The sequence below is a fragment of the Rhinolophus sinicus genome, linkage group LG02 (genome assembly GCF_036562045.2).
Source record: "Rhinolophus sinicus isolate RSC01 linkage group LG02, ASM3656204v1, whole genome shotgun sequence".
Taxonomy (NCBI): Eukaryota; Metazoa; Chordata; class Mammalia; order Chiroptera; family Rhinolophidae; genus Rhinolophus; species Rhinolophus sinicus.
In genome coordinates, this window is record NC_133752.1 from 1,499,658 (window position 1) to 1,524,005 (window position 24,348).

At 62.1% G+C, this 24,348-nt stretch overlaps 1 protein-coding gene across 14 annotated transcripts in view; it reads left to right on the forward strand.

Annotated features, from left to right (window-relative positions):
* Positions 1–23,764, forward strand: part of SH3BP2 (SH3 domain binding protein 2) — a 33,860-nt gene extending 10,096 nt beyond the window's left edge. For 2 of the 14 annotated variants that reach the window (XM_074320367.1, XM_074320401.1), the window contains exons 2-15: positions 3,530–3,580; positions 3,874–3,978; positions 13,264–13,403; positions 13,993–14,095; positions 15,572–15,689; positions 15,996–16,066; positions 17,025–17,113; positions 17,348–17,410; positions 19,204–19,861; positions 21,128–21,236; positions 21,480–21,535; positions 21,882–21,963; positions 22,677–22,736; positions 23,093–23,764. In XM_074320367.1, coding sequence (XP_074176468.1) covers positions 3,530–3,580; positions 3,874–3,978; positions 13,264–13,403; positions 13,993–14,095; positions 15,572–15,689; positions 15,996–16,066; positions 17,025–17,113; positions 17,348–17,410; positions 19,204–19,861; positions 21,128–21,236; positions 21,480–21,535; positions 21,882–21,963; positions 22,677–22,736; positions 23,093–23,281 — 1,894 coding nt within the window. In that variant the 3' untranslated portion in view covers positions 23,282–23,764. Of the gene's footprint in view, positions 1–3,529; positions 3,581–3,873; positions 4,020–5,418; positions 6,111–10,233; positions 11,480–13,263; positions 13,404–13,992; positions 14,096–15,571; positions 15,690–15,995; positions 16,067–17,024; positions 17,114–17,347; positions 17,411–19,203; positions 19,862–21,127; positions 21,237–21,479; positions 21,536–21,881; positions 21,964–22,676; positions 22,737–23,092 lie in introns of those variants that run through there. The other 12 variants (XM_074320376.1, XM_074320413.1, XM_074320427.1 and 9 more) reach the window with 11 other exon arrangements.
* Positions 23,765–24,348: the final 584 nt, after the last annotated feature.

Consider the following 24,348-nt stretch of genomic DNA (forward strand, 5'->3'; position numbering starts at 1 on the left):
AACATACTGGCACTGGGGAGACATTCCAAAGGGGGGTGTTTCCTGACCCTGCCCTCGGCCAGCAGCTTGGCCCTCCTGTCACACGAGGTGAGTGTAGTAGGCAGGAAAGTGCCCCAGCCTTCATGACCCTCCTGCCTTGGCCTCAGCAGGTGGAGAGTCTGTCCCTTGGAGGGTCTGGTTGGTGGTGGCCTCTATTCCAGAAGGGAGCGCCCCTAGCCCCTGTCTAGCCGGGAGCCAGGCCTGGCATCCAGCACCAGAGCTGCCATCCAGAGCTGCCATCCAGAGCCTTCTGGGGCCCAGTAAGCGTGTGCTGAGGGAGAGAGTCACAGTGTGTGCGTGACTCGAGTGGTGAGCACAGTGCCGCTGGGAAGGGGAGAGGTGGGCTGGCTAGATTTGGGGAAGTCCTGCTGTCTGAGGGTTCCTGGGCTGGCTGGGGGTCAGTTGACCTCAGAGGCGACTGTCTGTCCCCTTCTGAATGTCTCGACAACGGTGCTTGGCAGCTTTCTGTCCATCTACATCGCCACGGAGGGCAGCTGCAGGGCAGCCCAGTCTGCCTGGGGCTCAGCCGCTGGGGGAGAGTACATGGTCCGGACCCCCCACCTGCTCAGCAGTTGAAGGCTGCTGGCTTGGCTTTGTGACCAAGGACACTGAGCCTGGGGGAGGTCATGTGCCTGGCTGAGGCCGCTCAGAGCGTGGCAGAGCTGGGCATCTGTCATGCAGCCAGAGGCCCCCCCCCCACCCGGGGGATGGAGAAGTGGGGACACTTGGTGTGAGATGAATGGTTTAATTGAGCAAATGATCCCTTATGGACTGGACCCCATCTAGCTAGTGGGGGAGACCCCATCTGTTCGTACGGCAGGACGTACCTGGGGTGTGCTGGGCACACTGCTTAGATGCACACACGGAGTGGAGCTGATGGGAAGGGAGGGGCAGGAGTCAGGCCGGAGATGCTGCATTGGGGGAGCGTGAAAGAGGACAACATCTCCCAGGAGCTGTGAATCGTGGGGTCCAGCTCTGAGGGAGCGTGGTCTGGGCCAGCGGCCGAGGAGGCAGGAGGGGGGCCAAGGTGCTCCAGGCAGAGCAAACCACTGGGGCAGAGGCGTCTGTCACCTCACCTCTGGGTGGGATTCCTAGCACGGTGGGCCGGAGTGCACCAGGGTCCTGACCCACAGGGGAGGTTCGGGAGAAGACTCTTCCCAACACAACTGCAATGATGGTGTTGCCAATAGAAACCTGGTGACCAGGTACCCCCAGAGTAACCCTGCCCACCCACCATGCCAGCTGGTCCTTGGGACAAGACCACATAGGAGCTGTCAGCCCCACTCTTCAGATAAGAACATTGAGGCTCAGAGTGGGCCACAGGGCTAGGAGGAGGGGACTGAGCTCGGCCTGTCCCCGCGGAGGCCTGTACTCTGACTTGTGCCCTGCGCTGTTAAGATCTGTTAAGATCACTTGGGTAGGGCAGCATCTCGTGGTGCAGATGTGGAGGAAGGCCTCTCTCGGGGTGGCACCCCGTGCCCCGTGCACAGCCTCCATCCTTGGGGTGCCCAAACTGGCTGCGGTGTGGGGCAGTGAGCCTCTTCAGGCCAGGAGGGCAGGGCTGGCGAGGGGCGGGTTGCATCGGTGGGCGAAGGGCCGGGAATGCGGGCGTGGATGGGCCCCCACGTCAGCCCTCTGGAGATTTTTCTCAAGCCATCAAAAGGTGGAAACTTGTCAGTGTTGTGATCAACTGAAGTGTGAATCCTGAACCGCTGCTGCTGGTTTGTGGTTTGAGGCAGGAGAGGCTTGGGCAAGTGACACCGCCAACCTGCTCGTCCGCAGGCCCACCCACCCCTCACCATGGCCTGCCGTGGACCTTGTCCCTACAGATAGGGTCCCTCGGCCTGGAGCCCCTGCCCAGCCATCTCCCTCCTGGGGAGCCCCACCCTGTCCAGGGCTTGGCACCAGGCATGGCCCTGACTGAGGCACAAGCCCTGCTCCAATCCTCGAGGTACGGCCCCGCTCGGCAACTTTTGTGGGAGGCAGAGACACCAGGCCTGGGAGAGGAAGGCCCCAGGGTGCTATGTGGCCAGCAGGGCATCGGGTGTGTGGGCATTGTGAGTCATCTCCGGGATCCCAGGGTAGAAACCCCACTCCTTCCCCAGTTCAGCCATCATCCTCGGAAGCCCAGGGCCCGTTCAGGCAGCCACGCATGTGGGCCTCTTTCTGCACTGTCCCTGATTCTCTTTGGCCTCGGACACAGGACTGGCCGGGCTGCCTCCACCTCCATTCTTGGCAGCCTTGAGCAGCCCGTGGGTGCCTCCTGGAGCCCAGCACAGTGCTGTCGTCTGGGGTCGGAGACGTGGACCCCAACGCAGAGGCCCTGGGGCACGGCTGGGCCTTGGCTGCAGTCTGCTGCCCGTCGCTTCTTGATGAGGGTCAGATAGGCTGTAAGTCACAATTCTTTACTCTGGCTCTAGCGACGGTCCAGGCATATGCCGGTTACAGCCACGTCAGGGGTTTGGCCATGTGCGGACATGACACTCAACCCATTTGTCCGTACACTGGCCTGGCTCGGCCCTGCTGTGGGCCAGTCACCGTCCTGGGCCTAAGGGGGCTGCTGGGGAAATACTCATACATGTGGTGACATTCTGGTGGGCAGGGCTGTGCCATTGACGTGGAGATTTCAGGGGAGAAGTCGTGAGCCAGGCCTGAGGGAGGCTGTGGACATCCAGGGAGGCCAGCTCAGATTTGCCCCGTCCAGCTGGGTGCCCACTGGGCGCTGCCCCCAGAACCGCCTGTCCCTGCACAGCACGTCCAGGATTTCAGATCACCTGGGAGTGAAAGCCTGCAGTCGCCAGAGAAAGGACTTGGGCGAGTCCCTAAGTCCCTGGGTGTAATAGTTTCCCGGCTGCCAAAACAAAGTACCACATGCTGGGGCTTAAAACAACAGAAACTCACAGTCCTGGAGGCCAGAAAATCAGGCAACTTTAGGGGAGAGGGAGAGTCCGCCCTTCCTTCACTCTTCCAGCCTCTGCTGTACTGAGAGGAAAATGAGGCTGGTGGAGGCCGGGCATGGGGGGTCGTGGCCGAGGAGCTGGTGGGCGCTGCCTCGGGCTGCTGTGGTGGGCCCAGGCCCTGTGGAGGCCGGTACGTCTTATTTTGAGAGCTTGAGACTTTCTCCAGGGGGTGCCAGCCACCCTTACCTGGGCCTAGAACCCTGCCTAGGTCTGGCAGTCCCTCCTTGGCACCTTCAGTACCTGAGCTGTCCCTGGAGGTGGCAGGTGGGGCACCGGGCTGGGTATGGGCGCGTCTCTGGGTACCTATGGGAAAGCTGCAGCTGGGGTACTCAGGGATGTGTTTCCAGTCCCCACGCCTTCGTTACCTGACCGTTGGCACAGCCGGTGCCCTCCTGTCTGCCCCTTAGTGCCCTCATGGCCAGTGCAGGGCGGACAGGACCAGTAGTGCTGCACTGGGCATCTGCCTCGCTCCTGAGCAGGCTGTGGCCCCCACAGCCTGGAGTGAAATCTCTCCCTCCCTCTTTTTTCAGGCTGATCCTTGGCCCCTCCCCTGCCCTGCTGGCTGGCTCCCACCTACCCTGGTAAGTGCCCTGCAGTCCTGCAGGCTGGGGTGGGCCCCTGCCACTGGGGGCAGGGGGAGGAGCTGCAACTTGGGACGGGGGGAGTGGGAGACCCGAGCTGCTGAGTGTAGGGACCCCAGCCACAGCCTAGCCCCACGTGTCTCCCTGCTTGGATGCTGGTGTGGGGTCATTGCTGTGGTTATTGCCAGCAGAGCGTAGAAGGTCATGGAGCTGCCATTATTGGGGTGCGGGGAGAGGAGGCTGAGTGTCCTGTTTCCAGGCGTATGAATAGCAGTGTTGTTTATTTGCTGCAGGGGTGAACCTGCCTTAGGAGATGGGAGGGCACATGGAGAGGAGATGCCTGTAGGGCAGCATAGCAGCCCGGGACTCCTGACCTCAGCCTTCCGCAGGAAAACTAGGTCTGACCCCCGCAGGAACCCGTGTTCCTCTGCTCGGCGCTGTGAGTCCTGCTGCGGCATCCCTGGGCCAGGGCCCTCTGCCCACGTCTACCTGTGCTGCGTTTCTGTGCCTGGGGTCCTTGGGGGATAAGGCGGGGGGAGGCTCCAACGTCTGCTTGACCTCAGGCCTCACCCATCCTTCCGTCTGTCCAGTGAGGACTGGGATGGCCCTGGGGTGGCCGGTGGCTCCTGGTTCTTACCTTGGCAGGATCTCATCCCCGCACCTGCACCCCAACCTCCCCTGGTCTCGGCCATCTAGTCGCACCCATGGATTCCTCCCCACCCTGGGACATTGCTCACCCCGAGCCCCTGCTCTGCCTTTGACTCCCTCCCAACACCCCTGTCCCAGCAAACTCCCCCTCGGTCAAACCTGCACCTGCTCTGGACCCCATAGCTCCTTGAGGCCCCCACTATGTCCCAGAACTGCCCCTCTGGATTCTCCTGGCTGGTCCATGGCCTGAGGGCTTCTCACCTGCTATTTTATCTGAATGTTCAGCACCCATTTCACAGATGAAGAAACTAAGACCCAGAGAGGCTAAGTCAGTAGCTTGAGACCATACAGCTGGCAAAAGATGGAGGTGGGCTAGGTGCCCAGCTGTGTCTCGCTTGGGGGCCTGTACCCACCCTGGGCAGGCTGCAAAGAGGAAGGAGAAGGGGACGAGGCCCACTTAACCCTCCCCTTGCCACCATCTGTCTGTCTTGTCATGGCCAGCTTTCTGCTGAAGGCACGTTCTGCCCTCAGCCACCTGAGGATGCTGAGGCTGGCACAGAAGGCCAGGGTGACTACCCCCACCCTGAGGGGCGCTCAGACACAAAAGCCTCAGCTCCTCACTTTCCAGGATGTCTCTGGCCCTGAGCTGGCCCCCAGCCTGGGAGCCGCTCTCCTCCAGTGCCCTGACACGCAGGTATGTGGGACAGCTAGGTGCTGCACGGCTGGTTGTGGGGGCTCTGCCCTAGGAAACCTGGTGGACCATACGAGACCTTTGTAACTCCCAGGGACCCTGTGGCCCATCATCCTCAAATCCTGCGGTGGGCGTGGCCCCAGAACGCTCCTTCTTCTGGGAGGGGTAGGACCTTGAGACCGGAGCTCAGGCGAGGATGGGCAGGGGATGTGGGGACTCAGCAGCAACAGGCTGGGGCTTGTATCCCTGCCCCCTAGCTCCCTGACTGTGGACCTGGGCAGGGGAGGGTGCTGGGCGTGGTGGGCAGAGCGGCGCAGGCCTGGCAGGGCTGCATTCTGAGAGGGACTGGGGGTGACGGGAAAGTGTTGCCCACAGGTCATAAGTGGTTTCCAGCAAGCCTGGTGTTCGCAGAGGCTGTGCCGGGCATGGGCGAGTGGGAGGGAGGGTGGGAGGGAAATGCCTGCGCCCAGGCTTAGGACCAGTGTCTTGGTCCCTTGGTGTCCAAAGGCAGAGAGGTGACCACGTTGAAACCCGAAAGGTTCCTGGTGCAAGAGGCGCAGCCCCTCTGTGTGGCCTCAGATGGCAGAGCAGGGTGGTAGCGTTTGCACTGGTGAGAAGCACAGTGGGAGGTAGTGAGCTCCCCATGTGGGGTGTCAGCGCTGGCTTCTCGCTGGGTGGGTGTCTCTGCGCCAAGCAGGTTGTGCCTCAGTCTGTGGGCTGTGAGGGGCTTCGGTGTTTTGCTGGGGAGAAACCAGGTGTGCAGAGGTTGCCGTGGGGGATCGGCGGGAGCTTCCTCCCCGGGGACACAGCTGGCCTCGCTGAGGGCCTTGGAGAGCTTGGGGCTCTGACCACAGAGCGAGTGGTTAAAACCTAGTGGGCACAGCCCTGGGCCTCAGGACTCACAGGGCGGAAGAGAGGAAGTGCCGGCTACTGGGGCTGCCCAGGGACCGGCAACAGGAAGTTCCCGGTGGGGAGGAAGCCCTGGTGGCCACAGGCCCCAGAAGCAGCAGGCGGCTGTCAGCAGGAGGGAGCACTTTGGGCAGCGCCGGGCACCAGGCCTCACCAGCCTGGGGATGCAGGCCACGGCACCGCTCCGTGGCCCCTGAGCCACATGGACTCCTTGGGCCCCAGGATGCCTGCCCCCAACCTGTCACCAGGCAGGAGAGACATGTGCTGGGTTAGTGCCATCAGGTCAGTGGGGTGGCCCTGGGGCTGGTGGCTGGGGAGGTGGTGCTGGCCTGTGCCCTCCGAACCACTTGAGGAGGCCTCATGTGGGAGACAGGGCCCCCATAGGGGTCGCGGAGGGGACCCACAGGACCCCGGGCGCACAGCTGGGGTGGGGGCCCAGGCTGGGGTGAGCCTTCCCCCACACACCCTCTGGGGGTGGCCTTGTCATTTGGGTCCTGTGTGTGCACAGTGTGTGCGAGTGTTGTGAGTGATGGTGTGAGTGTGAGTGTGAATGTGAGTGTGAGTGTGAATAGGAGCGTGTGTGCGCGTGCACGCCCTGGGGCGGGAGGTGCTGGGGGACCTGCCGGCAGGGGGGCTCTCCTTGTGAAGCTCGCAGGGGCAGAACTGCCTGTGGCATGGCTGCTCACCAGCCTTCGTAGGTTTTTGGTTTTGTTTCTTTTATGGAGAAAGATTCTGGGAAGAGGAAGGAAGAAGGGAAACTGAAAGGAGAGAACAAATGGGCTGGGTGAGAGGCACTGGGGTCCCTCCTCCTCCCTGTCCTGCAGCTGTCACCCCACTGCCACCTAGTGCCATCTATGTGCCAGGCTGGGGAGTGGGTGCGCTGGGCAGGAGGTGAGCGCCCCCCCAGTGGGTCAGTTACTCCACTTTCCTGGCCTTCGGTGTCTTCATCAGTGACGTGGGGGGGAGGCTGGTTCACAGCTCAGGGCTGTTGGGATGGTGACATGACATGGGTCCTGAGAAGCACGGAGCCTGGCCCCTGCTGAGTGCCAGTGCTCTTGGTACTCACAGCCCTGAGCCTCTTGTGGCCTCGTGTCCTAGTCTGTAAAGTGGGACTAAAGCACTGAGCCTGTGGGATATAAGGCGCCGTCAGGTAGAACTTGGCCCTGGGCCTGGACAGGGCTGAGGGGGTGGCAGTCATGTGACCGATGCCCAGGGCACTGGGGGCTACCGTGAAGGGTCCTGTTAGCCTCTGGAGACTGTGTGTGTGTGTGTGTGTGTGTGTGTGTACATGTGAGCGAGTGAATGAGTGTGTGCACACATGTGAGTACAAATGGGCCTGTGAGAGTGGATGAGTGGGTGTGTACATGTGTGTGAATAAGGTGTGAATACGTGTGTGTGCATGTATGTCTGAGTATGAGTGGGTATGTCTGAGTGCACGTGTGCCTTTGTGTGAGTGTGAGGGTGTCAGTGGGCATGCATGTGGACAACGACTGTGTATGAGGGTGTGAATAAGTACATTGGGGGCCTGGCCCATCCCAGCCCCACCTCACCCTGTGGCTGCCACAAACAGGCCGGCCTGGTCAGCACTGACAGGAACCCCCGACACTGGTCACACGAGGTGCCAGCTCCCTCACTGCAGCCAGGGCCATGTCTGCAGGTGTCAGACAGCCCGCAGGAGCGCAGCCCCCAGGCCTCACAGCCCCCAGGCTCCACTCTCATGCACAGCTCACACCTGTGCACAGGTGGGCACACCGACGGACACATGTAGAACCCACACTCAAACTGTGCAGCTCCCACATATGCTATCTGTGCACACCGTCCGTGCCACTGCCCCCCGAGGGCAGCCCCCACAGATCACACATGGGCCTGAGCAGGCAATGCCGCCCTCCTCAGGGCCACACGGGTGGGGGCCACAGAGCCTACACTTCGTGGGACTGAGCGGTTCCTACCTACCTGCCCCGTCCCATCCCTGCACCTAAATACATAGACCGGTCTCAACTTTGACAGAAGGTGGGGAATGAGCATAGGAGCAGAGACCCAGAGTGTCCCCAAGGTGCCACCTTCCCTAGTGCATACCCACCTGCTGGAAGGGCTCCTGGAGGCCAGCAGCCACCATGCCTGCCCCTCGACACTGACCTGTGTGTCTCCAGAACCCCGCTCCAGGTAGCCCTTCAAACTTCAGGGAACATAGAGCCTCACAGCACAGCAAGCCTGGAAAATGAGTGCTGACTCTGCTGGATGCTCTCTGGGTGGCCTCAGTCCCCTGAGGGGACGGACCTGTCACTGTGCTAATGGGTGTCTGGGCACTCTGAGGAGTGGATTCTCCATACCCACTTTGAACTGGAGAAGTGGAGGCTAAGTGGAGGATGGGCCTGGCAGGATTTGAACTCAGGTCTCCATCACTGTCCCTGACAGCTCCCACCAGAGTGGCTCAGCGGGTACCACTCGCAGCACAGTAAGCGGGCCCCAATGGGGTGTCTGCCCTTGCGGAGAAGGGGACTGAGGCTTCCTGTTCTGAGCTGGTAGGAAGGCCGGTGGGGGCCCCTGGGGAGAATGGAGTTTAACCATCAGGTCGCTGGGGCTGGGGTGACGCTGTGGACATCGAGGGAGACAGCGGGAGGCCAGGCCGGCCAGGAGTGTAGGTGTGTCTTGGGGACTCCCCTCAACTTTCCTGGGCACCAATGGAGCTGGAGGCTGAGAGCTGAAAGTCCCCGAAAGCTATGTGGTCACCATGGCCCGTCATCACCCTCACCCTCAGCCACTACTTCCCCTTTTGTTCTCCAGTCTGACCTGGCACTGGGCTTCTGGTCAGGTGCCAGGCAACCCAGCTCACACACTGGTACAGGGCAGGGCTGGTGGTGGCCAGAGGGTGCTGGAGTCAGGATGGTCTTCCCTTTCGACAGCCCGTCCTCTGGAGAGTGAGTGAACCATCGGCGAGGACATTCCCAGGGGAGGTGAGGGTGGAGCACAGCCTGGCACTGTCACGACCCACCCTCCCCACCCAAGGTCAGTCATTGGCCACCTAGGAGCCCTCATCCTGCCATGGAGGGACGGCGGCCATGTGAAAACGAGGCCCTCCCCGGCCTGAGCCTCTCTGGCCATTGAGCTGAACAGGAGTGGGGCTGTGGGCTGACTCCAGCTACCCCCCAACCTCACCCAGATGTGGAGCCACATGCGGGGGCTCTGTCTGTCCTCACAGCAGCTGCCCCCACCCCACACATGTGTCAGGTCTCTTCACAGATAGGGGAGGAGGCGATATCCCAGGGTGGGGGCTCGGTTTGGGCTTCTTGTGCCTTCCACACAACTGCAGTCCCTCCCACCCAGCGGGTCATCATTCTATACCTCCGTTGGTGCTCCCTGGGTACCCCCTTTCTTCTGGGCCTGTGCTGGTGGGGGACAGTGACAACCTAGTGTGGTCAGTGTTTGGAGGGGCTGTGCTAGCTCTGTGTGGGGTCATAGGACCCCCTAGAAGTCAGGGAAGACTGTCTGGAAGCGGGCACACTGGCGCTCATGCCTTTCACTTTTGGAGTGTTCTTTGCTAGTAGATAGAAATACGACTGGTTTTTGTGTAGTGACCCTGTAATCTGCCACCTAGCTGAGCCTGTTTATTAGTTCTAATCATTTTTTAGCGGATTCCTTGGAGTTTTCTGTACACACAATCATCTAATCTGTGACGTGTAACTTCGTCTTTTCCAATCTGGATACCTTTTTTCTTCCTTATACAGTGTTGAATAGCAGTGGTGGAGCAGATGTCCTGGCCTTGTCCCTGACCTTCAGGCAAAGCCTACTGTCTCTCACCACTGAGTGGTGTGGGCTCTAGGATTTTACCAGTTGAGGAAGTTTTCTCTTGTTCCCAGTCTGTGGAGTGGTGTTCTTATCATGAAGGCTTGTTGAATTTTGGCAAGTGCTTTCTTTCTGAGAGGATCACGTGGTTTTTATCCTTTATTCGATTGATGTGATGTATCGTGCTCATTGAATTCTGAATGTTAAACCAAACTTTCATGCCTGGGATGGCTCCCACTTGACATGGTGTACAACCAGCTTGCTAAATTCATAAGGGGTATTGGTCTGTAGTCTTCTTTTTTGCGATGTCTTTGGTTTTGGTATGGGGTAATGCTAGCCTCGTGGACTGAGTTCCTTCCTCTTCTGTTTTTGGAAAAGTTTATGAAGGACTGGTGTTCATTTGAGTCAACGCTTGGGCTGGCTTAGTTCACTTGCAGCCACACGCAGTGGAAACTGCACAGAGGCCTGGAGGAGGGTGCCTGGCGGTTTTGGGTAACGGGAGTCAACGGTCTGGCACTGGAGGTGGAGAGCAGGAGGAGAGCCGTGAGAAAGGCAGGATCCGAAGGCCCAGGTAGTCTTGCGGAGGACCTGCACACGTGTGTTGGAGAGTGTGCTGCGTGGAGGGAGATGGCGGGAAGACGAGTTAGGGAAGACAAGTGAGGCAATGGTGGGGGCTGCCCAGAGGTGGTGGAGACGCGGCTGGGTGCAGGAGGAGGCTGCCTGGACGCTGCCAGAAGAGGGACTGGCAGGGGCGCTGGAAGCAGGCTCGGAGGCAGGATGGAGCCTTGCTGTGGGAGGCAGCAGCGAGAGGTGAAGGTGGCTTGCAGTGGGAGGGCACTGCCCCCCAGAGCAAGCCCGAGGTGGAGTCCAGGACACCAGAGAGGGGAGCCCAGTATGGACAGCGAGGTGGGAGGGAGCCGGGCCCAAGCTGTGAGAGCTACCTTCTGCAGCAGGTGGCCCGTCTGGGTGGCAACCTGCATGCAGGCGGGTGGAGGAGTGCTTGGGAGGCGAGCAAGGGCCTTTACCAGCCTCTGGCCAGCCTGGGGGTCTCCTGGGAGAGGAGCCCACGTATGCCCAAGCTGTTGGGGGGCTACCGAGGACCAGACCCCTGCCTCCTGCAGGGAATCCGAGGGTGGAGGCCCATGCCATCAGGTAGTGAAGCAGCCTGCCCATGAGGGGGCAGGAGATACTATAGACCTGCCTGGGGCCTGCATACATGCCAGTCTGTGGGGCACTCGCCGCTGGACCTGCTTCAGCCCCACCCAGCTTTTGGAGGCAGGGCGGCCATCACCCCACTTAAGAAGTATAGACAGATATCCAGGGAGAAGAAGCCCCTTTCCCAAGGGCGCTCGCCTGCCCAGTGCACCTGGAACCTGGGCCTTCCAGCGCCGGCACTGGCAGTGCTGGGGCTGGGAAACTGCTGCCTCGTTTGCATTGGTGGCTTTTTTATTCTGGGCTGCACTTTAGACGCTCGCTTCGCGCCCCCTAGGCCCTTCTCAGTGGAGTTGATGGGGAAACTGAGGCGCGGCCGGGTGGCCCCACAGGGTGATGGGCAGAGGAACGGTGCTCCTCACCTGTCCCCGGCCAGCCCCACCCCCTACGGGAAAGGGGGCGGTGCGGGGGGAGGGACTCCTCACCTGCTCTTGGGCCCCGCCCGCGGGGGAGGAGCCAGCTGCGTGGGGCTGGGGGGCGCTGGGCCGGGGGCGCGGTGGCATGGCAGGCACGGGGCTCCGGCCGCGTAGCTGCGGCTGGCGGGAGACGGGTGCCGGGGGCGAGGCGGCGGGAGGGCCCAGCCCGGGGCCGTGTCGGTGTGCGCAGGGCAGGCGGACCGTTCTCCGGAAGCCGGCTGTGCCCGCCGCGTGGACGCCGTGAGTACGGAGCCCCGGCCGACCCCGAGCTCCGGACCGGCCAGCGCTTCCTGCGAGAACAAAGGCGGGCGTGGGCCAGCCCCAGGCTGGCGGGTCTGGGGGCTCCGGGCGGGGCTCGGGCCTGTCTATACTCCAGTACCTCCCTGTGGGTGGGCGTGGGCGCGGGGGGGGGGGCCCTCCTCCCTCCCCATGGGGTGGGGGGCACCGTGCGGGCCCAGGCGTCCCAGGGATGGGTGTCCGCGCCTTTGTTTCTAGCCTCTGCTGTTGGTGGGTTCCTGGCTGGAGGGGTTGGCTTTGTGTGCAGATGGAGCCGCAGGCGGCAGCCGGAGTGACCGAGGCAGGGGCAGGGGCAGGGCGCAGGAGCAGCTCCGGTCCCTGGCGGCGGGGAACATTGGGTGGAGGGTGCTCTTTTGCTAAGAGCAGAATGGTTGTCGTGTGTGCTTCTGGGCATGGGGCTGTAGTGGCAGGAGTCCCAGCAGGACTGGACCTGTGGGTCTCTGGCTAGCTGCTCCACTACGGGTTCCACTACTGACCACACACCTCCAATGGGCTGGGGCCTCAGGAGGGACCAGGCCCTGGGTGGGGTGGGGCAGGCACACACATAACAGTGCAGGGTTGGGGGCGCTGTTGAGATCTGCCAGGGATGGGGGGACAGCCTAAATGTGACTGGGCTTTGAGGTTCCTCACAGAAGAGGAGACTCTGAAGCTGGGTCTTGAAGGATGAGTAGGAGTTCTCCATGTGAGGAGAGGCCAGAAGTGTGCAACAGCCTGGCAGGTTTCAGGGACAGCAGCTGGAGCGTGAGTAAGAGGCTGGAGAGGGGCAGGCCTGACGCGGGGACCCAGAATGTAGGGTCCTGTCAGGCTGGGTTATCCCTAAGGTGGTGAGCGTCTCTGGTGACTGCACTGTGATTCCTGTCCAAGTGATGCCCCAGGCTGATGGGGAGACAGGGTGGATACTATCCAACCCACCAAACGGTCGTGGCGTCCACTGCTGATGAGGCTGCATGCGAGGCTGCGTCTGCTCTGTCCTCTCATTTGACAGCCCCAGCAACAGGCTTAGGGATGCCCCATAGGCCAGCTGGGTTATCTGACCCGGGAGCTAGGGGCTCTTGGCCACCTGCTTTCCTGCTTCCTGGTCGCAGGGCCTTAAGAAAGGGATGGACAGAAGCCAGCTAAGGGCAGGCAGGAGTGGAGGGTGAGGTGTCTGGGAGATGTGTCTCTCCCTTCCTGCTGAGAGGCGCCGCTCGTGGAGAGGGCGCCGAGGGCCTCCCCCAGCCCCTGTACCACTTTAACTCCCTCCTTCCAGTTGTGACCCGGTTTATCTTCTCCCAGAAGCCCTCCCTGACTTTCTATCTAGGGTAGGCCCCATCCTAGGCTCATCTGGCACTCGGACTGGGGGTGGTTATGGCCTAAGGTCTGACTTACCTGGGTCAGTGGTTTCCTGAGTTCATTTACTGCCGTAGCCGAGCCCCCATGGGGCCTTGAGCTCAGTAGGTGTGTGCGGAATGAACCAGTGACAATGAAGGGACACACTGGCTTTCAGGGTCCCTGAGGGTCAGGTATGTGGCCGAATGTACCAAGGGCTGCCCAAGTGGACCGGGTGGCCCTTTCTCCCTGAGGTCCCACCTGGGAGCCTGGCGTCTTCGGAAAAGGGGCTTTCTGATCCCTTACTGCCTTGAATCTTCATGCTGTCTCCAGGATCTTGGTAGTGTCCCTCTTGCATGTCCCCAGCTAAGATGTCTTCTGTCCCCCCCCCCACTGAGACATTTCCCCTTTTATTGCAGCTTCATGGCAGCTGAGGAGATGCACTGGCCGGTCCCCATGAAGGCCATTGGTGCCCAGAACCTGCTCACTATGCCTGGGGGTGTGGCCAAGGCTGGCTACCTGCACAAGAAGGGCGGCACCCAGCTGCAGATGCTCAAATGTGAGTCCCCTGTGGCAGGGAGCACGGTGGGAGGACATGGGGACAGGGCTGAGTCCTGGTCATCCTGCCCTGCTGGACTCCTTGGACAAGCACCCAGCCTCTCTGGGCCTCTGGCTCCTTATATGGTGGGCCCTCCTGAGTTTCCCGCCACCCCCCGGGGGACCTGAGGTCAGCTTCCTCAGCCCGTTCACAAGCTGTCTGAGCTTCTTTGCCACTCCCCGCCTCGCTGTGCCAGCCGGTGGTGGAGGGAATCTCCTGGCAGCTCCACAACCTCCAGCAAGGCGGCTGTGGCCTCCCTGGGGCTCTGGCCCTGGCTCTGCCCCTCCTCACAGTCCTGTCCCTGGGGGCCTGTAATAGCTCCGCACAACTCCCCAAATCTCCCCCTGCCCTGGGGCTGCCAGCATGCCCATGAATTTGTCCACATGTGACCCTGTAGTGGACTCCTGGGGAGGGGTCAGCATGCTATCCCAGCTCCCTACCCTTCCGTTCAGTGGGGTTCAGTTGCCCAGGGCCTCTGGGAGAGTGTCCAGAGTGGAGTTGGCTCAGTGGCCCCTGGGGCTCACCGCCCGCACTCGCCTGCCGCCCGCAGGGCCCCTGCGTTTTGTCATCATCCACAAGCGATGCATCTACTACTTCAAGAGCAGCACGTCTGCCTCCCCACAGGGCGCGTTCTCGCTGAGTGGGTACAACCGGTGAGTGCCCGCCTGCCGCTGACCTGGCCCCCACCCTCTGCTGCTCCTCTCAGCACCCCCAAGAGCTCTGGCTGCACCTGCCCCTTGTTCTCGCCCTGACTCCCAAGATGGCTTACGTGCCCTCCCCCTGGGACCCTGTCCCTCCTCGGCCACTTCCTCTCAGCCTCCGTGGTGCCTCACCCCTTCCTCACAGTCCACCTTCAGACGTTTGCTGAGAGTCTGGGGGTGAGGCTGGGGCTTCCTGCTGCTCCTCAGCAGGGCTCAAGTGTTGGGACAGTCTGATCTCCAGAGTCCCTACATAGCCAGTGCCCAGTGACTTCTGTGTCCCTCCTCCCTCCCCAGGCTAGTCTCAGGCCATGCTGGCGCCAGGGTCCTCCCAGGCTGGGGCCAGCTTCCTGCTTCACACGTGCTGTGGGTTGGGTTCATCTGGTAAGGGGCCACAAACCTGCCCTCGAGGGGCTCCGGTGCTAATGGGCAGGCGAGCGCTGGGCCAGATGGGTGGGATGGGGTGTGCTGGTGTGTTCGGCCCCACCCGGGTCTGCCCCATAGCCTTGGGGGCGTGCAGAGCGGGTGAAGTGGGCTCCTGGGTTTGGCGCTTGGTGTGGCACCACCAGGGCCCTGCATCCTATGGCATTAGTCCATGCCTGGCCTCTCCTGTGATGAACTGAGGGGCCCACGGTGTCACTGGTGGAACTGGGACTCTTGGGGAGTGGCTGTAGGCCTTGGCTCACACCCCAGCCACAAGCTGAGGAGGGGAGCCTTGCCGAAGCACCCCGCCCAATGACAGGCCCCCAGGCCGGCCGAGCACTGCCGAGGACAGGAGGTGGCTGCCAACAGGCACTGGTAGATCAGAGCTCTGGGGTTCCTCGGGGAGGGACATTTCCTTTCCCCAAACTCACCACACTCAGCCTGCTGGGGGTACAGCCTTTTCTCAGGGGATAGTCCCGTCACTGTAATGGGCCAGATGGGCACCCCTGCTCTAGGTGCCCAGCCTGGCAGCCCCCCGCCCCCACGGTAGACTTTGTGATCTCTGTGCAAACCCCACATCCTGGCTGGGGGAGCGACCACAGTGAGTCATTTCCTTGAAATGCTCTCCAGGACGCTGCCGGACAGTGCGGGCAGCTGGAGCCTGACACAGCCCCGTCGCGGTCCTACCTGCAGGCCAGGGGCCAGGCAGGGCCTGAGCTGGGCGGTGGCAGCCACGTAAAGGGGCATTCGTGGGCAGCAAGGGTGACGCATCCTTATCTTGGAGCTCCACATGCTGCTGCCTCAGGACGCCCTCCGGGACCCCAGCACCCCCGTCTGCTCACCGCCCACCCTCGCCTGCGTGCCTCTCTTTGCCTGGGGTGCTTCCCTTTGCCCCGCCATCCAAATCTGCTCATGTCCTGGGGGCATTGCACTGGATGCCAAGACCTGTCCAGGGCAGGCCCGTCCCTGTGGGCATGGCCCAGGTGACCACTGGCACTGTATCCTCAGGGTGATGCGGGCTGCCGAGGAGACAACGTCCAACAACGTCTTCCCCTTCAAGATTGTCCACATCAGTAAGAAGCACCGGACGTGGTTCTTCTCAGCCTCCTCTGAGGACGAGCGCAAGGTGACCGGGGTGGGGCCGCTGCACCCAGGGCCCTGTCGCCCCGTCAGCTCAGGCAGGGGCTCCGAGGATGTGGCTGGGCCATGGGCAGGTGTGCCCCTCAGTGTCCCGTCCTCATGCCCAGGTCCCAGCACCACACTCAGAAATTGCCGTCTCGGGGCAAGCCCTGAATGGGCTGAGGGGGCTGCAGTCCCAAGATGGCCACCAGGCGGTCGCTACAGACCAGTGGGGCAGGGAATGGAGGAGGGGCAAGGGTGGGGCCATGCCCTGGGCAGCACCATGCCCACTGCGGCCCTGGGTGACCCACAGAGCTGGATGGTCTTGCTGCGCAAAGAGATCGGTCACCTCCATGAGAAGAAGGAGCTGCCTCTGGATGCCAGGTGGGCCTGGGGGGGTGCCGGGCGGGCGGTGTTACTAGGGGCCCTGGGCTTGTGTGTGTGCATGTGCCCACCTCCCAGCCCCCAGGGGCTTGGCCCAGAATCCTTTCCTTGAAAGCTCTTCTGGAGGTGCCAGCTGGGTATGTTTGTTCAGGGTATGGGCTGGTGTGTATGCTTCCGAGTGTGTAAGCGTGTGTAGGTGTGCACCCGTGTGTATAAGAGTGTGTGTATGTGTGCCTTGTTGGTAGTTCCTATTTAGGGGTCGTGGGAATTTACCTGCCCACCCAGGAGGCCTAGCATTGGCAGCAGCTCTGAGCTTTGATCCCCTACCCGCACCCCCCGCCATGTCCATCCTGGCTCGCTTGGGAGTGAGAGCAGAATGAGTCCCCAGCGTCTCGTCGACCTCACTGTGACATGACTCAGCCAGTGGCAGGGGCATTCTGGGCAGGAACACAAAGCACCCATGGCCGTCCCATAGGTCCCTGCCTAACCCCAGAGCTCCTGGCCCTCTCCCGGCTGGTCCCTGCATAGGCTCGGCCTACAGTTGACTGAGCTCCCTGGGGCAGGAGCAGCTGGGCACACGGGCCTTGAGGCCTGGCAGCATCTGGCCAGTCAGGTGGCTACACTTGTGGCAAGAACCACAGGGGTCTTGGGGAAGGAGGCACCACAGCCTCCAGTCCCCATATTGGTCCTCGTAACCTCGGTGGAGCGTGTCGGTGTGTCTCCAGGTGTCTACATGTCTGTCTGTCCTTGTCTTGTATTTGTGTCTAGGTCTGTGTGTGTGCATGTCTGTGTGTCCTTGTGTGTATTTGTGCACATGTCCACACCTGTGTTTCCGAGTGTCTGCATACACATGCCTGTGTCTGTCTGTCTGCGTGTCCGCGTGTGTGAGTGTGTGTGTCCTGATGTGTGAGTGCGAAGGGGCTCCCCGCGGGGCTCACTGTCCTGTCCCACGCCTCAGTGACTCCAGCTCAGACACGGACAGCTTCTACGGTGCAGTCGAGCGGCCGGTGGACATCAGCCTGTCTCCATACCCCACAGTCAACGAAGGTGAGGCCGGGCTGGGGTGCCCCGCCCATGTCCTCTCCACACCTGGCCCCAGGGGTGACACCACTGGCCTCCTGTGGGGCTGCTGCCCAGGGGAGCAGATTCGGCTGTCCTGCCGCCTCTACCCTGCTGCTTCCCCGCAGCCTGCCCGCCTGCCCCGTCTCCCTGACTCAGCTGTGCGCTGAGGCCCCACCCTGCGCCCCGGCCACCCTGGTCTGATCCCTCATCTGCCCACAGACTATGACGACGAAGACGACTCGTACATGGAGCCTGACTCCCCCGAGCCTGGGAAGCCTGAGGGTAGGTGGCTGGCTGGTGGGCCTGGGGCACTCTGGGGCACAGAGCAGGGGCTGGGCCCCGGGCAGAGCTGGGCCAGGCTGGGTTTGCCGGCCTGGGCACTGCTCTGGGCGGCCTCAGGCCTGACCTGCTCCACCCTGCGTCTGGGTTTCCCTGCTGAGTGTCAAGAGGAGCAGAGCAGAGAGGTGTGCACGCGGGCCGCTCTGCTGTCTGCTTCTGTGGGTGGGGTGGGGCACGCGGGGTGCTGAGCTGGTCCTGGGCCAGAGTGAGAAGGAGGAGTGGACGCAGCCACAGCAGGTCCGCTCCCTGTGGCTGACAGCTCTGTGTGGCTCTGTAGGCCAGGCGGCCACTCACGGCCCCACTCCACCCCCACTGCCCAAAGCATGTGGCCTAGCAAGGGACGCAGGCATGGACCAGGCATCACATACGTGTGTCACAGGGAAGAACAGGGCTGGGTGGGGCAGGGCTATGCCTCTGTTCTGCTGGTGACCCACCTCCCCGTGCCCCTGCCGTCTAGCCCATCACTCACTGTCCCTTCCTCCCTCCGTCAGACCCTGCCCCCACCCTGGGCTCCTCTCATTTGGTTGATTACATTATCCCTGGAGACATGGGACAGTCCTCCCACCCACTGGCCTCCCTCCTCCTTGCCTCCTCTCCAATGTCCTTGTCCTCTGGCACTTCAGCCCCCACTCCCGTATCCTCCTCTCAGCTCCGCTTTCCTTGGCTCCAGCCCCCTTCCCTCTTCCCGGCTCCCTCCCGCCGGGGCCCGACTCGCACAGGCCTTCAGCCCACCACACCAGGACGTGCGGGCCTGTACTCCCCCTTTCAGCACAGAGCCCACATCTCCCCATCGGCCCCTCACTCACAGGCTCTACCCTCTCCTCTCTCTGGCCTAGTCACCCCAGCCCTGGTGACATCTCCATCGTCCCACCCCTGAACTGCAGCCCAGTGTGGCTGGAGGTGAGCACAGGGGAGCCTCACTTCTCCGTCCCAGCGATGAGCCTCCAGGGACCCAGTGCTCCTGCAAGCCGCCTGCAGACTCCTGACCCCCCACCCCAGTCAGGCTTTCCCCAAAGCATCCTTCTTAGGGTTCCCCGGGAGCTGCACCTGGCCTGCTGCCCCCTCTCTGCTCCTCACCAGCCTCACTCAGCTCCAGGTGCCTTGCCTTCTGGGTCCCCCCGCACCTCACTGGCAGTTGCCTGCCAGGCCCTCAGTGTCCATCCACATGACTGAGGGCCACCCCAGGGCTCAGGCCTCGCGCATTCCTATTCTGTCACTCCTGGGCCACAGCCAGTGTCGCCCATGGGCTGTTGACTCCATTGACATCTCCAGCTAGGACCTTTCCTCTGAACGTCACACTTGCGCCCCGACAGCCCAGTTGACGTCCCCTGGACACCTCGCAGCATCTGCAGCTTGTCATCCTCTTTGCAGCCTATTCCTGCCCACTCTCCTCACCTCTAGTAGTTGGGAATTCCAGCCTCCCAGCTGAGGCCAAATCCTACATGTCCTCCTTGCATCTTCTCCCTCCCACCCCTCCCCGCCCCCCAGAACGTGATGGCTCCTGACATGACATTTAGGTTTTAGGAAGTCGGCTCAGGCTGCCTTGTGGAGGATGGATGGGGTGGGCCAGGTAGCGTGGGTTGGGAGGATGGCTGGGCATGGGGGCTGCAGGGTGGCCAGGCACGGGCTGGAGGCTGCGAGGGGGTGCCCTGGCCATCCCTTATCTGCAAAGGTGGTGCTGGTCCAGCCTCTAGCAGGTGACACTTGCTCACCGACTGGATCGCTTTGCTCTGCAGACACCCTGATCCACCCGCCAGCCTATCCTCCGCCTCCTGTGCCAACACCCAGGAAGCCAGCCTTGTCCGATGTACTCCGTGCCCACTCCTTCACCTCCACGGGCCCAGGCCCTCTGCTTCCACCCCCGCCCCCTAAGCGCAGCCTGCCCACCGATGCTGGCCTGGCTCCCGAGGACTCCAAGAGGGACCTGCTGGGCCTGAGGTGGGCTGAGCCCGGCCCCAGAGCACCTGCCACCTCCCGGAGGATGAGCGACCCCCCGCTGAGCAGCCTGCCCACCTTGCCTAACCTCCGGAAACCCCCTTGCTTTCATGAGAGCACCAGCCCCAGCCCAGAGCCCCGGATCCCCAGCCATGGGTCCAGCTCTGCCTCCAGCTCTGCCAGCATGGCCGCTGCCACCTCCAGGAACTGTGATAAACTCAAGTCCTTCCACCTGTCCCCCCGGGGGCTGCCCACGCCTGAGCCCCCACCCGTGCCAGCCAACAAGCCCAAGTTCCTGAAGATGGGTGAAGAGGCCTCGCCAAGGGACATGGCCAGGCCTGCACTCTTTGTGCCCACTGTGGCCCCCAGGCCTCCTGCCTTGAAGCTGCCTGTGCCGGAGGCCATAGCCCGACCTGCGGTCCTGCCCAAGCCAGAGAAGCCGCCCCTCCCGCACCTCCAGTGAGTCTGCATGGTGCTGGGGCCACTGGGACCCCTCCCCAAGCTGGCCAGTTCTCCCGCCAGTGCCCTGGCCTCCCTACCCTGGCGCTCAGGCCACAATGGGTGCCAGGCCGCGTGGCACGGGCAGGAAGGCTCTGCCTAGGCTGAATGGCTGCCTCTGTTCCTGACCCAGGGATCCAGGGGATGCCCATCCTTGCCCTTGACGGACGTCCAGCTCAGCGGGTGGGGGTCTGGAGCCCATAGCTGCCTCGGAGCAGTGGGCAAGGAGGGACTTTGGGGACACGTGGCTTGCAGAGCCCCTGCTGTGGCAAGGGGGGTCTTGCAGGGCTGACTGCCTGCCCCAGCCTACCGAGTGGGGTGGCACTCGGGCTGTGAGCCTTCCTGACCCTGTCGGAGGCTCGGGCTGCCTTTGTGTCCTTCCTGATTGGGAACTGGCCAGAGTCGGGAGCTTGGCTGTGACCCCTCAGGCTTGCACGAAACCTTTTCTGTTTTTTTGCTGGGCAGTGCTGGGAGACCAGTGTGCCCACTGCTTCCACACACAGCGTCATCCATACCAACAGCCCGTTGTCAGAGATGTCTGGGACCCGCAGCAGTGAAGGCTCTGGGAGCCGCAGGCGGGGGGTGGGGGAGGCTTCGAGCGGCTGTGCTGTTTCACAAAGGGCCACAGCAGTGCAGACTGAGTCATTTTGCTGAGCCCCGGATACGGGCTGGGGTACAGCAGGGCAGTGTGTACTGGGGCCTATTGTCTCCAGCCCAGTGGCCCGTCCCAGTGTGGCCTCCTCTGACCCTCCTGAGGCCCTGGAGGCTTAGGACCCCCTGGTTACACGTGTGGGCCATGTTCCTTGGGCCTGACCCGTTCCCACCCATTCATAGTCTGTGACTCTGGGAGAGGTGTGACTTGGCCGAGGTCACAAAGTTGGTCAGTGGCAAAGTTGGGGCCAAGGCCCCCCCAGCCTGGGTCCTTGTCCCATAGCATCCAGGGTCCTTGTTCGTAGTGTGATGACAGCAGAGCTGAGGCCCCTGGGACCCCCCTGGCCAGGGTCAGTGTCAGCCCTGACCCCAACTCAGGCTTGCAGTCCCGGGCGATTTCTGCCACCCAGGGTGGCCGTCATGGGCCCCTCTCTGGGCTCTGTGGTCATGGCCTTTGACAGCCACTGGGGCTGTGGCAGCCAGACCCCAGGGGTTCCAAGGCTGAGCGTAGTGTGGGCACTTAGAGGGCGCATAGGGGCGGCCCCCTGCCATAACTTTCTTCTTGCTCCCTCCCAGGCGATCGCCCCCTGATGGCCAGAGTTTCAGGAGCTTCTCCTTCGAAAAGCCCCATCTCCCCTCGCAGGCCGACAGTGGGGAGGCGGATTCTGATGAGGACTACGAGAAGGCAAGGCCGAGTGGGGAGCCCGGGTCCCAGCGTGGGTGGGCAGTGTCGGGGCGGCTGTAGGCCCGTGTGGCCCCTCGCTGGCTGTCTCAAACCAGGAAGCCCCAGGACCCTGGAGTTGAGGGGGGTGGAAAATGGTGCAAATCCTGCGCTCTCGGCCGAGGCTGGAAGTCAGGGGGAGGGTGGGGGCGTGCTGGTCACGAGCACCACTCTGACCTTGACCCTGACCACCATTGGCCTTTCCAGGTGCCACTGCCCAGCTCGGTCTTTATCAACACCACGGAATCCTATGAAGTGGAGAGGTCAGTGTGAAGCCCTTCTTTCTCCAAAGCCTTGTTTTTGCAGACACGAGGTACCCTGTCTCCCCGCTGGCTCCTCGTCTTTCTGCTCTTCGGTTCCCCTCACTCACCTTGGTGCTGGGCAGTTGCTGGCACGAGTACACAGCCACGCACCTGGAGAAACCCAGAGAACAACAGATGCCATCAGTTCAGTCCCCCGCCAGCATCCCCCTGGGCATGGTCCGCATGGCACCCACTGCCCTCGGCACCTGAGCTGCAGGATAGCGAGAGGACAGAAGCCACTCTGGGGAGTGGGCCTGGAGGGTCCCTGAGACCGGTCTGAAGATGATTTACCTGTTGATTTTTTTAGGCTGTTCAAAGCCACAACCCCACGGGGAGAGCCCCAGGATGGACTTTACTGCATCCGGAATTCCTCCACGAAGTCTGGGAAGGTAGGTGCCAAGGAGGGTGCCCTGGCAGCCTCCCTGCCCAGCAAGGCCCCTGGGGATGGCTGCATTGTGCAGAGTCTGCTGGCTCTGCACGGACCAGGCTGACAGGCGAACATAGGACTTCACAGTTTATAGATCACTTTCCCATGTAGCCTCTTGTTTGCCATCTCACCCCAGCGCCATCCTTGACGTCTCTGCCTGTCAGCCCCCTTCCCATCTATTCTCAGGAAGTAAATGCCATCTGTAGACTGGGGGTAGTGGTGGCCACCCCTCCCCAGCACTGGCACAAGATAGGAAGGAAGGGCTGACGCCCCAGGCCTCTGAGGGGGTGGGGGTTCCTGCACTTTGAAGGGGAGGCTGCTGGGGGTGGTGGGAATGCCGGCCTTGCCTCTGCCTCTCCAGCAATGACTTGTGTGACTTCACTGAGCCTCAGTTTCCCCATGTATATCAGAGATGGTCCTAGGGTGGAGCAGGCTCTAGGTACTGTTAACTCGTCTCATCAGAGGCCGTCTGAGGGCAGGAGCCCTGGGGCAAGGGACTGCCCTTCATGACCCTGCTGTCCACGTGCAGGGTGACCCTTCCCCAAGTCCTGCCCGAGGGCCCCAGGGCCCAGCCTCGATGCTGCTGTTGCCCCTTCAGTCCCCATGGCCCAGCTCTCCCGAGGTCCGTACTGCTCTCAGCCTGCACTCCACTGCTGCCTGCTTTTCTCCCGGCAGGTTTTGGTCGTGTGGGACGAAACCTCCAACAAAGTAAGGAACTACCGCATCTTTGAGAAGGTGAGTAGGCTGTGCCACTTGAGGGCCCTGGGTGGGAGGGGCACCCTGGCCTGGGGCATGGAAGGGAGCAGAACAGTCTCCCCATAGAGCAGTGGGCGGACTGAGGCTGGCACCTCTGGATACCACCCCTTCTTCACCCTCCCCTTCCCCACTGCCTCATCCTCCCCCGCTGTCCTTGCCTAGGTGTGTCCTCAACTGACCTTCGAGGGGGTGGGGTGATAAGCCCTGGACCCTGGGCTTATTTACATCCCCTGGGCAGATTGGGGGGTGTAAGGTCGGAACTGGGAGGCAGGAGCAGAGGGAACATGGGGCAGCAGGAGCAGGCCCATCGTTATGCTGACCACCCTATTTTTCAGGGAGAGGCAGACTGGCTCTGTCCCCCTGACCTTGTCCCCCTCCCCGCCCAGGACTCTAAATTCTACCTGGAGGGCGAGGTCCTGTTTGTGAGTGTGGGCAGCCTGGTGGAACACTACCACACCCACTCACTGCCCGGCCACCAGAGCCTGCTGCTGCAGCACCCCTACGGCTACGCCGGGCCCAGGTGACACTGGCACCTCATGCTACTGGGCAGAGGCGACTACGGGACCAGCACCCCGGACTGCACAGATGAGACTGGCATTCATGGGAGGCGGAGCAGGAGTACGTGCTCTGCTCTGACCTAAGACCTCCTGACACACACGTTGTGGCGTCTGCCAGGCCAGGCCCCACACAGCAGGCTGGGTCCTTGGAGCTAGGCCAGGCCCCAGGCTCCTGAGGACTGGGGGGCTCTCCTATCCCACCCCACCCACCCTGTCACACTTCCCAGGAGCCCGGGATCCTAGGACCAAGCCCCACCTGGGCTTCGTTGGCAGGAATTCTGGTTCTACTGCCTTCTCCCTTCCCAGCACACACCCACTCTGTACTGGGCTGGGAGCTGGGCAGGGCATTTGGGGATGGGGCAGGGGCTGGCCCCAGAACCCCGCCAGGAACGCTAAGGCACAGGCTCCAGGAGGGCCTTTGCTGCACAATAAAGCACAGATGACTTTTGCCTTGGTGGCTGGGCTTCATTGGGAAGGAGGGGTGACTGGCCTTACTGAGTACCCACATGGACATCAAGTGGTGACTGTAGCAGCTCAGCTCACAGGAACCCTAAGAAGTGGTCTCCCTGTCTCCTAGGGCGCAGGTTACTAAGGGACTTGCCCCGGGTGCAAGCTAGTAATAGAACAGGACGCAGACTCGAGTCATGTGGGCTCAGAGCCCACACCTCAAAGCACAGGTCCTGCTGCCATGGGTCAGGTCCGGGGCCGTGGGGCTGCAGAGCTTAAAGGTCCCCACATCTAAGTTGGGTCATTTACTGGATTGACAAATGGTTACCTGGAGACAGCTGGGCAGGAGGTGTTCACAGCGCACGCTGGCCAGAGCAGTGGGGTGTGCAGGGGTTTGGCGCTTGGGACCCAGCTGGGGTCTCCAGGAAGACTTCTTGGAGGAAGTGACAGCTACAGACAGAGGAGCAGGAAGAGTGGGCCCTGAGTAGGCCACGGGTGGGTGGCGACGGTGATACCCAGGTGCCTGAGCCCACCAGCCATCCCCGTCCCTGATCAAGCTCTCACTTTCTGCCATGGAATTCCAATAG